At 42.9% G+C, this 15,984-nt stretch overlaps 1 protein-coding gene across 1 annotated transcript in view; it reads left to right on the top strand.

The window, feature by feature from the left end:
* The first annotated feature begins 5,191 nt into the window (after positions 1-5,191).
* LOC115271181 (rho GTPase-activating protein 21-like) overlaps positions 5,192-15,984 on the top strand; it is a 96,806-nt gene continuing 86,013 nt past the window's right edge. The window contains exon 1 of the mRNA XM_029911010.1: positions 5,192-5,696. Coding sequence (XP_029766870.1) covers positions 5,622-5,696 — 75 coding nt within the window. The 5' untranslated portion in view covers positions 5,192-5,621. The remainder of the gene's footprint in view (positions 5,697-15,984) is intronic.

Raw genomic sequence — 15,984 nt, 5'->3', positions numbered from 1 at the left:
AAAACCAAACTAGCTGTAGAGGATTTGTTCTGGCTAGACCATGTGGGGAAAAAAGGCTGGTGAGGACAAACTCCTTTCTATAGTTATCGTAAAACCAACCCTACTTTTGATAAAACTGTAATTACTGCCTAACCACACCTGTTTGTTTTATGTAAAACTAGAGTAATTTTTGCTCAGGGTTATTTTTAAGGTTCAAAGTTACACCAGCTTCACTGGTGATTCAAACATTTGCCCAAATTACCTGCTGTAGTCTGTAGTTTTAAAAAAAAGTTCTGATTGATTTTAGTATAAAATCTTAACAGCCCCTGTTTAAAGAGGGTTTCTTGTAACAAACAGATTGCCAAAATACAACTCCTTGAACTGTTATGTAGTTATTGTAACTACATAGAAGCAAACCTTATGTACAGAAAAAAGGTCCTGGAAACATTTTAAATGCAAATATATCTCATTATACAACCAAATATGATGGGTCAAATTCATCTAGTGAATGACTTCATTGAAATCAGTGGAGTAACTCTAGGGATGGTGACTCAATATATATTTCTCTTGTTTGAATAAATAATTTAAAGGTGATCTATTTTTGATTTCTTGGGTTATTCTAATGTATCTGATGATATTTTTAATTAGAAAGTCTTTAGGCATGAGGAAAGTTCCATTCCATTGCTCAAAATGGAATAAGTGTGAGTACACCTTAGAAAGTTTGTATTGGTACAGGTTCACACACACACATTGTTAAATATTTCAAGCCGCTGGGGACTAGATGGATTGGTCAGGGAATTGGTAAAGAGACACAGAGCCTTTTGGCTCCAAGCTGCCTGTCTGCATCCACACCAGTGGCTTAAGTTAAATAAGTTGGTTGTCTCAGTCCAATTCAAAATCAATACAGCACACAAAAATCATTGTCATAGTACATGATCCTGCCACTCTTATGAGTAATTCATAGGACTACTTGTGTGAGTAAGAGATTATTCAGATACCATGGAGAGGGTGTGGTATAAGAACTTCAGTAGAATTGAGTAGTTCTCCCTGTGAATAATCGTTGCAGAATCAGGTCTGTAGCTAGCACCATAGTTGGTAGTTTTGGTAAATTGACAAAAATAGAAATGGTGTGGAGAATGAACTATCCTCTCACTTCTAGAAGTGATTCCTACAGAATTTGGGCCTGGGGTAGTGTGGGGAAACTTGCAATACTATTGCTCATTCCACACATGTTCTGTGAACAAAGAACTTAAGGCTGGAGTGCATGTGTTTACAATCACACTTTCCTATACAAAGAAAATAAAAACTGAGGTCTTTTCTATGCTGTGTTTTTCTGCACCCGTGTAGCTACACTGATATTGCTCCACTGGTGGATGTTGCTCACTGATGTAAAAGAGACTTTCAAGGCACTAGCAATCAGGCCTGAAGTTCATTTGTGTTGAAATCTCCCTATTAAAATAGTTTGAAAACTTTCTATGTAGATACTATGATAATTTAGATTTGCAGTTAGTATTGTAGCTGCTGTAGAAGTAGTTACTATAGTGCGTATGCACAAATCGGAGAGGTTTTTAAACACAATAGTTTGGCAAATTAGCAAAGTGATTAGTTTGTAACCTTAAAATAAAAGAGTTGTTTTTTTATTTTGTTTTAGGATAACAGCATATTAACAGGAAAAGTATTTTTTTCCCCACCCTTGGAAAAAGTCAAATGCTTAACTATATGCACATCAGTAGTCCAACTGAAGTCAATGGAAGTGCATAAAGTTAAGCACCTGGATGAGTTGTTGCATAATCAGAGCCCAATGTTGTAATCTAATCCTAATTGCAAGGAGTGCAACCATCCCTTATAATAATTGAGTTTTGAATTAAACAAAGCCTGGTCTATATGGACATGAAAGATCCTATCCCACTTTTTGTAGGTGAGGAGGTTTGATCCATGTTCTCTTTTTCAGAATTTTCCATTTCCTTACAGTTGTGTAACATGTTTAGTTGGTGGTGATGGCTGCATTTCAGTGGTGGTTCTCACCACCAACCCATCTGAAAGGGGCTTCTGCTTAATTAGTGGGGAAAATCCGCTTGCGGATATTTGCATAGATGCAAAAGGAGTCAGTATTTGGATAGTTAGTTAGAAATCTTTCCCTCTGGGTTTGGACTGAATAATATAGACACCTTTCTTGGCATTCTAGATATATTAGCAGAAGGAGCAGATATTGTGTGGTTGGAAGGGACAATTATCTCTTCTGTGGGGCCCCACAGATCAGAGCAGGAAGAAGGTTATGTAGGGCAAAAACACACAACTAAGGAGACCCTTCTTTGCTTAGGAAGGTGGGGAAAAGGTGGATCTAGAGAAAGAGAACAAATCAACACTGAATGATTGTGGAAGTGGATAGAGTTTATGTTCTCACCTTTAAACAAAAGTAAAACCAAAGGCCTCAAGCCTTTCATTAGGAGAATTATGAGTCCTATTAACCCACTATCACAAAGAACCCCACGGCATAGGACCTGAGTAACATCTACCCACCAGAGATTATTACACAAATATGGTGCAGCTGGGGGGCAGGAGGTTTGTTTCCAGGAGCGATGAGTAACTGGTAGGGAAATGGAATTGGGGGTAGTTACTGTTTCCGGATTAATTCACCTGCTCTTGAATGCTGGACAGGAGGTTTTGGAAACTCTCCAGATGGGAGGGAGGGGAGTGTTAGGTTTATTGGTACTATGGTGGGAATTTGTAGGTAGCAAGGTGTGAAAGAGGATTTAAAAGGACCCTGGCCCTACAGCTCAGTAGGCAGATAGTGGCTTTAGAGCAGTGGTTCCCAAACTTTAACAACCCGTGAACCCCTTTAACTAAAATGTCAAGTCTTGCGAACCCCCTCCTAAAAATGAAATGTCCAGGTATTTTCTCCTTTACCTGAGTATAAATTATAAAAGCCGTGATCTTGGAAATATAAAATTTGTTTTTATGACATGCTTATTACACACTATTATTAATTATTATTTATCATTACAGTATTTTTATTACATTATGAAAATGGCAACATTCTTCCAAGATCTCACTTTCATAGCTTGTATCACTTTGAATAAGCCTGTTATAAGACAAGGCTCCTATGTTTCATCAAGGAGTATCAGATGTGAAAGAGCATGAAGATATTTAAGAAGCCAACTCAAAGAGTTCCTCCTATACAAGCATTCAGGTCTTGAGCAGTCCAGGCAACCAACGCACGTTACAACAAAGCTTAAACTTGTTCTTCATAATAATTTTAAAAACAATACTAGCTGCCTATTTAATTTTAAAAACAGCAGAAAATATCCACCTCCCTTTCCATTTCTTATAAGGAGTCTTGAAGCTTAAATCTCGTCAGTGTAATAGATGTGCTTGCTTTGATCTGCTTAGTTCTTAGAAGTCCACATCCCTAGGGACAGCTCTGTCCGCCATTAGGGAATTTTTCCCTGAGAACCCCCTGTAACATTTTGTGAACCCCCAGGGGTTCACGAACCCCAGTTTGGGAACCACTGCTTTAGAGGGAACCAGGGCCGGCTCCAGGGTTTTGGCCCCAAGCAGCCAAAAAAAAAAAAAAAAAAAAAAAAGCCGTGATCGTGATCTGCAGTGGCAATTCGGCAGAAGGTCCTTCGCTTGGAGCGGGAGTGAGGGACCGTCCGCCGAATTGCCGCCGAATAGCTGGACCTGCTGCCCCAAGCACCTGCTTGCCAAGCTGGTGCCTGGAGGGAACTTGTGAATTTTCGGGGAGCTGGTTTCCTTTGTTATGAACCCAGGGTAGGCGGCCAAGGGCCAAGTCACTGTGTTTTTAATGTTAGCCCAGAGCAGGCAGATCTCGGAGAAAGAGCTGGAAATCTGGGGGAGAAGGGTGCCTGTGTTTTGCCAGCCCAAGCAGTAGGACTGGGCCAAGGATAACAGGGAGTTGGTGCGGCAGGAAGGGGACAGGAGTATGGGGCTACGGTGGTTTCTGTTACCAGCCCTGGGCGTGAAGAGTTTTCCACGGCTCCCGCTGTTGGCTCAGCCAAGCCAGGAGTGGATCTGAGGGTGGAGGGGGTCAGGGAGGCATTTTCTGACGCTATCAGGGCCCCGTGTGTTGTTCTCTCGGGCTGAGCTTGGAGCTCAGGGCCCGCTCTCCGAGTCTGCGGGTAGAGCCGGGGACCGGGGTGTGGCGATTTTACGCGGGAGCAGGAGACTGGCCCCTTCTGCTTCAGCCCGGGTGCGGGAACCCTGCTGCGAGCAGCGGGTGTCGGGTTTTGGCCCTGGGGCAGGTCCCGCGCTCTCGTTAGCCATTGAAGAGCTGGAGTTGTGGGGGTCACAACGTGTCCTGTAAAAAGCAACAGAGGGTCCTGTGGCACCTTTAAGACTAACAGATGTATTGGAGCATAAGCTTTCCTGGGTGAATGCCCACTTCGTGTTCTGTGACTTCTTGTCCGCGCCGGGCAAGCGCGGGTATATTGGGGGTGGGGTCACACCGTGCCGCTCTGGAGGGGGATTCTGTGGGGTGTGTCGGTGGTCGCAGGGGAGCCCCCTGACCCCCGAGGCGGCGCTTGTAAATTTCAAGAAGCCGCTGTAGTAAAAACACCCTCCTCCCCCGAACGCAGCGCCCAGCTGGCGCCGACTTGGGTGCAGCTGGCACCACCGGCGCGATTGCCCCAGGCACGGCGCTGGGGGCTTGAGTGCGAGCTTGGCTTTCATTTGCCAGGCGGCACAGACCAGTCTCCCCGGAGGGAGTCGCTCAGGCGGCTCCAGCTCCTGCTAGGGACTGTGCGTGTGCGTTAAATTTCACCGCATGCGCGGGCAGCCCGGGGCAGGAGCTGTCGGGTTGGAGGCGGAGAGGTGTCTGCGTGTGGCTTTGATCAGGAATAGCTCTAGCTAATGCAGAGGAACGTGGGGGCGTTTGATACAAACTCCCACCACATCACAACCCCGACTTTGCCAGGCTTCTCCTGCTGTAATACGCGGGGTCCCCCCCTTTGGGGCAGCAGAGGGGTTGTGTGTGGGACCCTGTAATTCTGCAGACAGCCTGCAGCTGGCCCGGCGGCCCCCGTCCCCACCCTGGCTGCAGGAACGGGAAGCTCCCTGCGGCTGCCTTTGCCAAGACGTCTTTCCTTCTCGCCGAAGTTGCTCAAAGTTGGCCGAGGCGAGGTAGTAAAGTCACCAAGAGCGCTGCGCCGGGCGGGCTGCTGTGCCTGGGAGGAGGGGTCGGTGGCCAGCGGGATTTCTTTCCACACCCCTGGGTCACGTACCCACCCTCTCCAGGGGCACGGACGATTGTGTGTAGCGGAGGCGGTGGGCGCTTCCCGCTCCCCCCGTGTCTGGGGCTCCGGAGAGGAGGCGGAGGAGGAAGAGGAAGATGACGAGCCAGCGCAATTAGCCTAACAAGGGACGGGTGGCGGCAGCGGCGGCTTTACCCCCGCACTGACACATCTCCCCTCTCTCCCTCGTTAGCCATGAAGGTGGAAGCCGGGGAGTTCAGCTGAAGTCCAGGGGGATCGTCCTGCCCTGCCCCATGGCAGCTCCGTGAAGCCTCCCCCCAGCCCCGGCGCGGGGCCGGCTCGGGTTGCTGCTGGGCGTTGGGCGGGCGAGCGTGTGTTTTCCAATGAGGGCTCCAGAGGATTTGCTCCTCCTTTGTAACCGGGAATGAAATAATGGCGACCCGATGGGCAGCGGGGCCGCCCGGGGCAGACGGAGGCACCGAGCCGCCCGCAGGCAGCAGCAGCCAGGTAGGAGAAGCGGGGTGCAAGGGGGGGCTGTCCCGTCAGGCGGGGGGGCTGGGTACGCCGCGCTAGGCCGGCTGGCGCTGAGCACCGGGAATGGCTTAGCTGGAGCTGGTTTAATGGCCGCCCCCTCCCTCCTTCCTGCCCGCCCGCCTCAGAGTGGGACGCTGGGAGCCAGGATCTGCCGTCCCCAGAAGCGGGAGGCGCCGCTGCTCCTCTAGGGGGATCGCCGCAAAGTTTAAGCGGCTCCTTCCGCCCCAAACACCCACTCATGGGGTGGGGGCAGCCGGGCCTCTCCCCCAGCTTTCGGGTGTTGTCGGTGTGAGGGGGAGCCTGGCCTGCCTGGCCCCCATTACTCCCACCCTCCCCCGGGATGTCAGTGGCTGGGGCAGCCTGGCCTGCCAGCTTCTTCGGAGTGCCATTGGTGTATGGATCTGCCTCTCCTTTTGCAGGCAAACTCCAGCACCTTCCAGTGAGAAATGTCTGTGGGCACAGCCTTTAACTCCTGGATATGCTGGTAGCCAGGTCCCTGAAGCCCCACGAAGCTGCTGCCCTAGGCTCTGGTTTAAATGTCTGTGTGGGAGTATTTGTATGTCCAGTATTGGTGGTGGAGAGTTCCTGTGTGTATTAAATGCCTTGTGGTAGCACTGCCTGTTCAGAGTGGTAATCCTGGCTTGAAGGGCCCCCACCTCAAACCCTTAATTCTACACTCTGTATTATAGTATTCAATGTCCCCAGTGCTTCATAATTAATCAGGGCTGGACATCAAGAGTGACTTTATTTAGATTTTCTTGTATGTGGCTTCAGTTGAACCCTCTTAATTCAGAGTTCAATAAGAAAATCTACATACTGTATATCTATTATATAGAGCCTGCAGCCTGCACAAATTCTATCCTCTTTTCCATGACTGTCTTTGATATTAAGGAGGGAACCACTCATACTTTTGAATTTCATCAATAACAAGAATGCATTGCTTCATTGAGGTCAACTTAGGTGTTGTGTGTGTGGGTTTTTTTTTTTTTTTTTTTAAACTTTACATTGCAACTGTCTCTAGTCTGCCACTGGCCTTGACTCATTCCAGTGCCTTGATGTAACGGCAGCACACATGGTATTGTAAGATCATCCCAGTGTTGAGACCCCTGTAATATCTTAGTACAACAAGTTGAGGTCGGGACAAAGTGTTAGTCTTAATTCAGAATATGTTTACTTTTGTTTTATTCGTTAAAACCTTAGCCGATAAACTGTGACTGTTGTGCTGGGGGGTGACAGTGTTAATTCCATTGATGATTTAAAAAAAACGTTATCTGCATAACTGAAAGCTTGAGAATTCTTGGAAAATGCATCACTTAACTTTATTTGAACATTATTGGGAGAGAAGAAACTGCACTTTTTAATGCGCAAATGAAACTGCTTAGTAATTCAGCTCATACTGAATCTATTGGATCTTTGGCACTGAGGTTTACATATAATCCACCCACATTAGCATGGAAAACCATAATGAGTCCTTGGGAGTTTAGTCCATGTTAAGGACTCTTGGTGACTGTTTAATATGTACACTATTACCAAATGAACTAATTGGTTATGGTTTGAATTAAATTATATGTGAAGCTATTTAATCCTCTGATTATAGACATGATAGTCGTAATAGCCACATTTTAGAGGCAAATTATCTGTTGAAAATAAGCATTTATAGTGGAGATTCCCAGCTACAGCAGTCAATACATCAGTAGTATGACTGTGGATAGCATATGTGATGGCTGAACAGATCCATCAAGGCTTTTCAAATTTTCCGTTAATGCCATTTACATGCTGCTAGATATTCTAGAAGTAGGAGTTTTTTGCTGGGCTCTAACTTTACAAAATATAATTTTGACCTAGAAGGCTGCCACAAGTGATTAGTGTTTCTAGTTTGGGACCTCCTCCATTATATGGTTGGTTGAATTAGGGTTATGTGTACAGCATTTATTAAGTATAAATGGAATTAAGGTCTTTAAAGTGTGAATTACCATTTGATTTGCAAGGCTGATAATTTGCATTGGGATATTAAGAAAACAATTTAATGAAACATCTTAATGCCTGTAATAAAATATATTTTAAGTTTGCAGCAATATTATAGATTGCAACTAATAGTGGATCTTATTCACAGTGTGGTCATCTTGACACAAGACAACATGACAGTTACATGGACTAGATCAGGGGTAGGCAACCTATGGTACACGTGCTGAAGGTGGCACGCAAGCTGATTTTCAGTGGCACTCACACTGCCCAGGTTCTGGCCACCGGTCCGGGGGGCTCTGCATTTTAATTTAATTTTAAATGAAGCTTCTTAAACATTTTAAAAACCTTATTTACTTTACATACAACAATAGTTTAGTTATATATTATAGACTTATAGAAAGAGACCTTCTAAAAACGTTAAAATGTATCACTGGTACGCGAAACCTTAAATTAGAGTGAATAAATGAGGACTCGGCACACCACTTCTGAAAGGTTTCCGACCCCTGGACTAGATGGTGACAAATACTGTGTCAGCTTGGGACACCATTATCTATGTGCAATTTCTCTTCACAGCTCAGTATTACACATGTACATATAATAGTTGACTGCAGATTGATTTAAATGCAGGTGATGCTGCTATGCTTGAGGACTTAACATCATGACCTGAACTTACTATAGGGAGAGGAGTTGAGCTTGAGTTGCAATAAAAATTGCAAGGATGTAATTTCTAGCTAGTTGTTAATACAGTTCCAAACCCTCTGTGACCGTCAAGTCTTGCTTTCAAGTCTTCGGCCTCACCCTCTGTAAGCACGGTAATAAGATTTGATTGTTATGGCAAGAGAAGAAATATCTGATGAGAAGGGGTGTGTGTCTGTGTCCATGCACACAAAAGTGGGAGAGTGAGGACACGGATCTTGGCTGTTTCAGCAGGTACATACTGTATCATAGTCTCCTGCTTTGTTGGTAGTGGGGTGTACCACTTGTTCTGCTATGTCCTGCCACAATTCCTATTATTAATTTTTAATTATCCATATTTTTCTCCAGTTCTCTAACAGTTTTTCTTCTTGTCTTGGTTTCTAATTGTGTGGTGGCTTTTTCCTGTTTGCTTTTGCTCCCCCCTTGCTGAAATGATTGTTGTGAGAGCAGAGATCAGAAACTTTGGCTTGTAGACTTCTGCCTGAATTCAAGGGAGCTGCGCCTATGGAGAGCAGTACTGGGAGCTGGCAGAGAAGGGAAGCAGCTTTCAGTGAAAGGGCAGCCTGCCACTCTTCTTGAAATTGTAGAAACAGAATTGCAAACTGGGGCAATGATCACTGAGCTTTCTCTATCACCACTGATCCTCCACCCCTCCCCCCCCCGCATGTAGCGGAACCCAGCATGTTAAAAAATGGAACTGGTATGGTACACTAGAACCTCAGCGTTATGAACATCTTGGGAATGGAGGTTGTTCATATCTTTGAAATGTTCGTAAGTCTGTACAAGATGTTATGGTTCTTCCAAAAGTTTACAATTGAACATTGACTTAATACAGCTTTGAAACTTTACTATGCAGAAGAAAAATGCTGCTTTTAACTATCTTAATTTAAATGAAACACGCACAGAAACAGTTTCCTTATCTTGTCAAATCTTTTAAACTTTCCCTTTATTTTTTAGTAGTTTAACACAGTATACAGTATTTGCTTTTTTTGTCTCTGCTGTCTCATTGCGTACTTCTGGTTCCAAATGAGGTGTGTGTTTGACTAGTATGTTCGTAACACTGAGGTTCTACTGTATTATAAAATGTTCAGCTTGCTGAACAGTTGACTAATAATCCACATTGGGGTTACCATCTTGGATTTCCTCTGAGAAGAAAGCATCCAGACCACCACTTGCATAGCTTTAAAAGCCTCATTTTTATTTTAAATAACATTACTGCTTATATATCAAATGTAATACAGGTGTGTGCTGTAATAATTTGTTTACTGTATAGAAAATAAAAGGCAAAGATGCTATTTGATGCACCACAAGCTCACTTTTGGAGAACAAACTTGTATTCCATTAGCATTATTGCTTAAGTAAAAGCTATTAAGCACAGCTCTGAACTCCAAAGGATATTATCACAGGCCTACCTTATTTATTTATTTATTTTTAATCCACTACCTTTCCTCTTACGATAGCTAAAGATTTGATATGCTGGAGATATAGAGCAAGTAATGTGTTACTTAGTTATAATGTTATATAGAAATAATGTTTGCACTAAAATCTAAAGATAAGAGGTCTCAAAAAGATAAGTTTCTGTTCAGTTTAACTACCAGCTAAATTGTTTGAAAGTTTTCTAAGATAGCTATTCCTAAGTTTTCTAAGTGGGGAATAAATGCTCGAATAGAGCTAGGTATCTGGAGGGTTTTTGTCCGTGAAGTTTGAAGTACAGTGGTAAATTGACAGCTAATCTAAGTGTCAAGTCACAAAATACTGTATAGGTTTAGTAAGCTAAGGACTGTGTTTTGCATTATATTTAAAACTTTATGGATGTATTTGTGTTCAACCCTTTAAACTCTTTTTGAACTTATTACTTTGAAAGCCACCACTTTTTCAGGACATCAGTGAATCTGGGACTGTAAAGCTTAGCTGGTGTGTAGTGTGTTTAAAAAAAATAAATAATAAAATTCATAACAAGTTTATGAATGCATGGACAGAACTTTCTCTTAGGATTAGTGCTCCTTTCAGTAAGCATGTGTAATTTGTGGTGATATGGAGTTATGCACATGTTTCAATCAGAGAATAAGTATGTATAATATAAATTCCAAGATCACCAAAAAGGGTGGTGGCCAGCTTTCAAAATGGCTGGGTCAAGTTTTGCTCTGTCATGCTAGAATGACGCTAATTTCAAAGGAGTTATTTTTGATCTACACTGGGGGAAAATAGAGCAGAAGTTGGAACGCTCTTTGTATGGCAGAAAACATTATCTGTTTGGAAATCTAAACAATTTCTATTTTGGTACTATCTTGGGCTAATATAGATGAGGTATAGGCAGAGACTTCTAATGCAGCTATGGATAACAGGTTAAGCAATCCCCACCTCCACCAAGCCTAGTTGATGTCTATCCTTAAGGATTTTGAACCCTGTGCCATGCAAGGGACCAAGTCCTGCAAAGTACTTAGCACTTTCGTAGGAGGCACTTAGTGACCTTGCAGAATGGATCCTAACATCTCTGAATGCAAAATAACACCTGTACACACTGCAGCAGGCACTGTCTAAATAGTTACTGCGTTTTGTTTTGTTTTAAACTGGTTTGGTGCAAACAAAGTTTGAGGCCCAGTCTGGACAGGGCTTGTGTTCACTTTTGTAAATCTATTATTTAATCTAAAATGTACCAATTTATGTTAAAATGACATTTCACTGCCATCTCTGCCCCATAACTTTTTGTTCCAGTTACCTTTCTTTCTGAAAGATGATTGAGGTGATTATGGGGAAAACTTGTTCTGCTGACATGCTTTATATATTTCAGGATTATGCTTTTTTGAACTTGGCATACTCTGTAAAACATCCTCAGTGGTTAGACGCTTGTAATTTAATGGTAACAGAAATGGCTTTGAAAAAGTAAAAGCTGTCCCACATTTTCTAGGAACTGTCAAATGATCACAAACAAGTAGTGCTGTGGTGCTGGTGCCATTCAATAGAAATGCATGTAATGTTTAGACTTTTCAGGCAAAAGGTTTTAAACACTTTTTCTTTAGTATGTCTGTAGTTCAGCTCTCTGACTAACCATTTGGACAACACAACCCCGTTCTCTGCTGCTGGTGTTCTTTTTCCCAATAAGAGCTGGAAGGGGGCAGAAAAGATAAGCTTGTTTAATAGATACTGTTCAGTGACTTTTTTTCCCCTACAGTTTTTATACCTATCTTATATAGGATAGAAATAGAATTAATTTTTAGGAAACTGTTGAATAAAAATGGATTTAAGCTGTTAATAAGGTGTCCTTGTTTTGAATAGAGCAATAGCAGGACTTATTAATGTGAGCTACTAGCTATGCAATATACTTCCATGGAGGGGTTTTAAGTCCATATTTTGAGCTTAGTTCTTGCTTTGGTGGCAGTGTGCTATTCACCTTGTACAGGTAGCGACCATCATTTATTTGGCTAGATCAGTGTTTCTCAAACTTTTGTATTGGTGATCCCTTTCACATAGCAAGCCTCTGAGTGTGATTTTTCTCCCCCCCCTTATAAATTAAACATTTTTTGTATATTTAACACCATTATAAATGCTGGAGGTAAAGCAGGGTTTGGGGTGGAGGCTGAAAGCTCACGACCCCCCCCCCCCCGTAACAACCTCGTGACCCCCTGAGAGGTCCAGACCCCCAGTTTGAGAACCCCTGTGCTAGACTGAAGAGTACATGGGGATAATTGTCTTAGTCCATCTGTTTATAAAAACAAAAATATATATTTACATACTTCCCTCCTCCATGCCCTTTTCCCAGGTCACTTCTTAAAATGTAAGGTCCTTTTCCAAAGAACATAATGTCTTTGTGTGAGTGAGTTCAGCACCCAGTACATGGGTACAATGGGCTGTGATCCCGGTTGGGGCCAATGGGTGTTACAGCAAAGTAAGCATTAACAAGACTTGGCTTTTAATGTGAACATAGCCAGTGTATCATTTGTACATGAATATGTCTAAACAGACAATCCCTTCTTCACTCCCAATTCCATGCTGATATAAATATTTAATAAATGTGTACAAAACCCATAAAACCTCGTCAAAATGCATCCTTTTTGCCAGAGATGAGGTGCATTTTGGTTACATTAGCTCTGTGAGGATTCTAGCCATTATGTCAATGAAATATGCTTTGCATTGTGACTTCATCTTTGTTCTTAAGATCAGAAAATTATTAGTTTTGTTTTTGCATTGTAAGATGCAACATTAATGCTCTCTCCAAAAGTAAGATGTTTAGAAAGTTGCTTCTATATTTTCTTAGTAGCAGTGCTGCATATATGTTGCTAAGCTTTCCTTTTTTCCTTTTAGATTCATGTCCTCTTCTTTGCGCGTGCCCCCCCCCTCCAAAAAAGAAAAAAGCTTCCCCTTTAGCTCCTTAGTTTTTGGTAGAGGAACTGTACAAATAGTGCCACTGCTTCTTTCTGGGTTAGTCAGTGGGATATAAATGAATTGCTTTCAGCTGAAAGCAAACTGTTTTTGCCTTATATTGTCTGTCTTCAGTTATAACAGCTTGTGTACTGTGAGCTCTCTTATACAAACTACATTACCCAAAGCATTGTGGGCTGTCACTAGACTGAATGGGCATTGTAGTTTGGGGAGCCTGGTATGGATCACGCTGTTCGTAAATACTTTGTGCTAGACATGCGGTTCAACATCGGCACCCTTCTTTAATTCTGAAAAATACGAACAGCTGTTTAGGTTTTGAATGTTGCTTGCAGTCATGAGTTTACACCCTTGGGAGGATAGGTAGTGGACCTATTTTTGTTTCCAATTTCTTTATTCTCTTTTGCCAGCTGCTACTGCTTCACTGAGGGTGAATGAGGTGTCTCCTCTGAGGCCAGCACTAATTATGGATAGTCTATTTGCTTTTATATATGTGTCATTTGCATAATGTGTTGGGGGATACTGTATGGTTTGCACAAAGCACTAGAAAATGTACTGTAGGGAATAATCTTGCACTAGCACCTGGGGGTGGACTATATGGTCTAATCTTTCTCATTTGTTTTTGATATCTGTGAGATCTTGCTCTTAAAAACCAAGTAGAACTCATTAAATCCTATCAGAGGGAGACTCTTAATTGTTTCTGTTAAACAGTTGCAATCTGCCCAAATGAAAGGAAAGGAGAGCCTTGATCCTGCTTCTAAATTAGTATTACATTTGTACTTTCCTCACTTGTATTCATTGAATGAAATGGTAATATAACCCAGTGATACTGGAAGAAAAACTTGCATAATATATTCAGTCACACTTTAATGGACTAAACCATTAATATTCTTATTTTGTTGAATTGTGATTGGGGGAGTGCAAAGTAATTTAAGCCACCCTTGTGGTCTCTTAACACACCCAATGTTATGCAGATTGCTTCTTGGCCACAGCAGAGGATCTGGGTTAGTTTATTATATAATAAATGCACATGGTGAATAAAAGAGAAACCTATTTTTCTTAAAGTATGTCCATCTATAGGAATGTCATGTGTTATGTTGCCCTTTCTCTAGTTGCTGGGTTTCTCAAATCAAACCAATCAAATCTAAATCTTGGATTTTTTTTTTTTTTTTTTTTTTACGGATGCACGCTTTTCTGTTTCTTGACTACTGGTTGTATCATAGAATCATAGAATATCAGGGCTGGAAGGGACCTCAGGAGGTCATCTAGTCCAACCCCCTGCTCAAAGCAGGACCAATTCCCAACTAAATCATCCCAGCCAGGGCTTTGTCAAGCCGGGCCTTAAAAACCTCCAAGGAAGGAGACTCCACCACCTCCCTAGGTAACGCATTCCAGTGCTTCACCACCCTCCTAGTGAAATAGTGTTTCCTAATATCCAACCTAGACCTCCCCCACTGCAACTTGAGATCATTGCTCCTTGTTCTGTCATCTGCCACCATTGAGAACAGCCGAGTTCCATCCTCTTTGGAACCCCCCTTCAGGTAGCTGAAGGCTGCTATCAAATCCCCCCTCATTCTTCTCTTCTGCAGACTAAACAATCCCAGTTCCCTCAGCCTCTCCACATAAGTCATGCGCTCCAGACCCCTAATCATTTTTGTTGCCCTCCGCTGGACTCTTTCCAATTTTTCCACATCCTTCTTGTAGTGTGGGGCCCAAAACTGGACACAGTACTCCAGATGAGGCCTCACCAATGTCGAATAAAGGGGAATGATCACATCCCTCGATCTGCTGGCAATGCCCGTACTTATACAGCCCAAAATGCCGTTAGCCTTCTTGGCAACAAGAGCACACTGTTGACTCATATCCAGCTTCTCGTCCACTGTGACCTCTAGGTCCTTTTCTGCAGAACTGCTACCTAGCCATTCGGTCCCTAGTCTGTAGCTGTGCATGGGATTCTTCCGTCCTAAGTGCAGGACTCTGCACTTGTCCTTGTTGAACCTCATCAGGTTTCTTTTGGCCCAATCCTCTAATTTGTCTAGGTCCCTCTGTATCCTATCCCTACCCTCTAGTGTATCTACCACGCCTCCTAGTTTAGTGTCATCGGCAAACTTGCTGAGAGTGCAGTCCACACCATCCTCCAGATCATTAATAAAGATATTAAACAAAACTGGCCCCAGGACCGACCCTTGGGGCACTCCGCTTGAAACTGGCTGCCAACTAGACATGGAGCCATTGATCACTACCCGTTGAGCCCGACGATCTAGCCAGCTTTCTATCCACCTTACAGTCCATTCATCCAGCCCATACTTCTTTAACTTGCTGGCAAGAATACTGTGGGAGACCGTATCAAAAGCTTTGCTAAAGTCAAGGAATAGTATTTAAATTTTTAATTCTGTGAAACCTTATTTAGACAAAATAAAAAGTGGGTGCTGCTTTTTTATATTAAGAATCAGGGAAGGATGTGAGAGAATGGGGTGTGTGTGTGTGTGTGTGTGTGTGTGTGTGTGGTGTTTGTTAGGTTGCCACCTTGGGAGGGCTGCTTGGGAATAGTTGGGGCATAGAAGTTGTGTATATCCAAATAGCTTAAATGGTCCGTGAGCCTTACTGAAGAAAGAGAGTAAATAGTGTGTGTGTGTGTGTGTGTGTGTATCTATATCTATATTAAAAAAATTAACTAACTTTTGAAATTTTCCCTGTTTAAAGGAACATAGTCAAATACATGTAGTGAACTTATTTCCTATTATGAGGACCAACATTTGGCAACATGGCAGAACCTTTCTTTATATTGGAGCAGGCCTCTTTGGTGCCACCTACGTAGATCTGGGAACTGAGTTGAAGAACGTTTAAATTCACAGTAAACATTCTTGCAGCTAAACTGGTTTCTGATCTAGTCTGGCTGATCAGCATGGATTGGTTCAAACCTTCTTAGAACATGGTTTAAAAACAACGTGGTAGCCTAGATAAAGGCTTAGGCTAAATATTTTAAAACTATTTCTAATGAGATTTGTACACACCCACGCTGTTTGGCCAAACTGTTAGATTCCATCTACAATAATAATTCATTTGTATTAATACATGGAAACCTCCAACTTGTTGAAGTGTGGTTCTCTTGCATAGCAGATGGGTCTAAACTATGCTGTAACAACGTGCCTGAACTCTGCTGATGTTCAAGGCTTTCGTGTAGTTAAGCCCCATTTATCTTGTTTTAACTTTGTCTTGGGAC

The sequence above is a fragment of the Terrapene carolina genome, unplaced genomic scaffold (genome assembly GCF_002925995.2).
Source record: "Terrapene carolina triunguis isolate 2854851 unplaced genomic scaffold, T_m_triunguis-2.0 Scaffold84, whole genome shotgun sequence".
NCBI lineage: Eukaryota > Metazoa > Chordata > Testudines > Emydidae > Terrapene > Terrapene triunguis.
The sequence above is the reverse complement of the archived record's forward strand: the minus strand, read 5'-3'. Positions and strand labels throughout refer to the sequence as shown.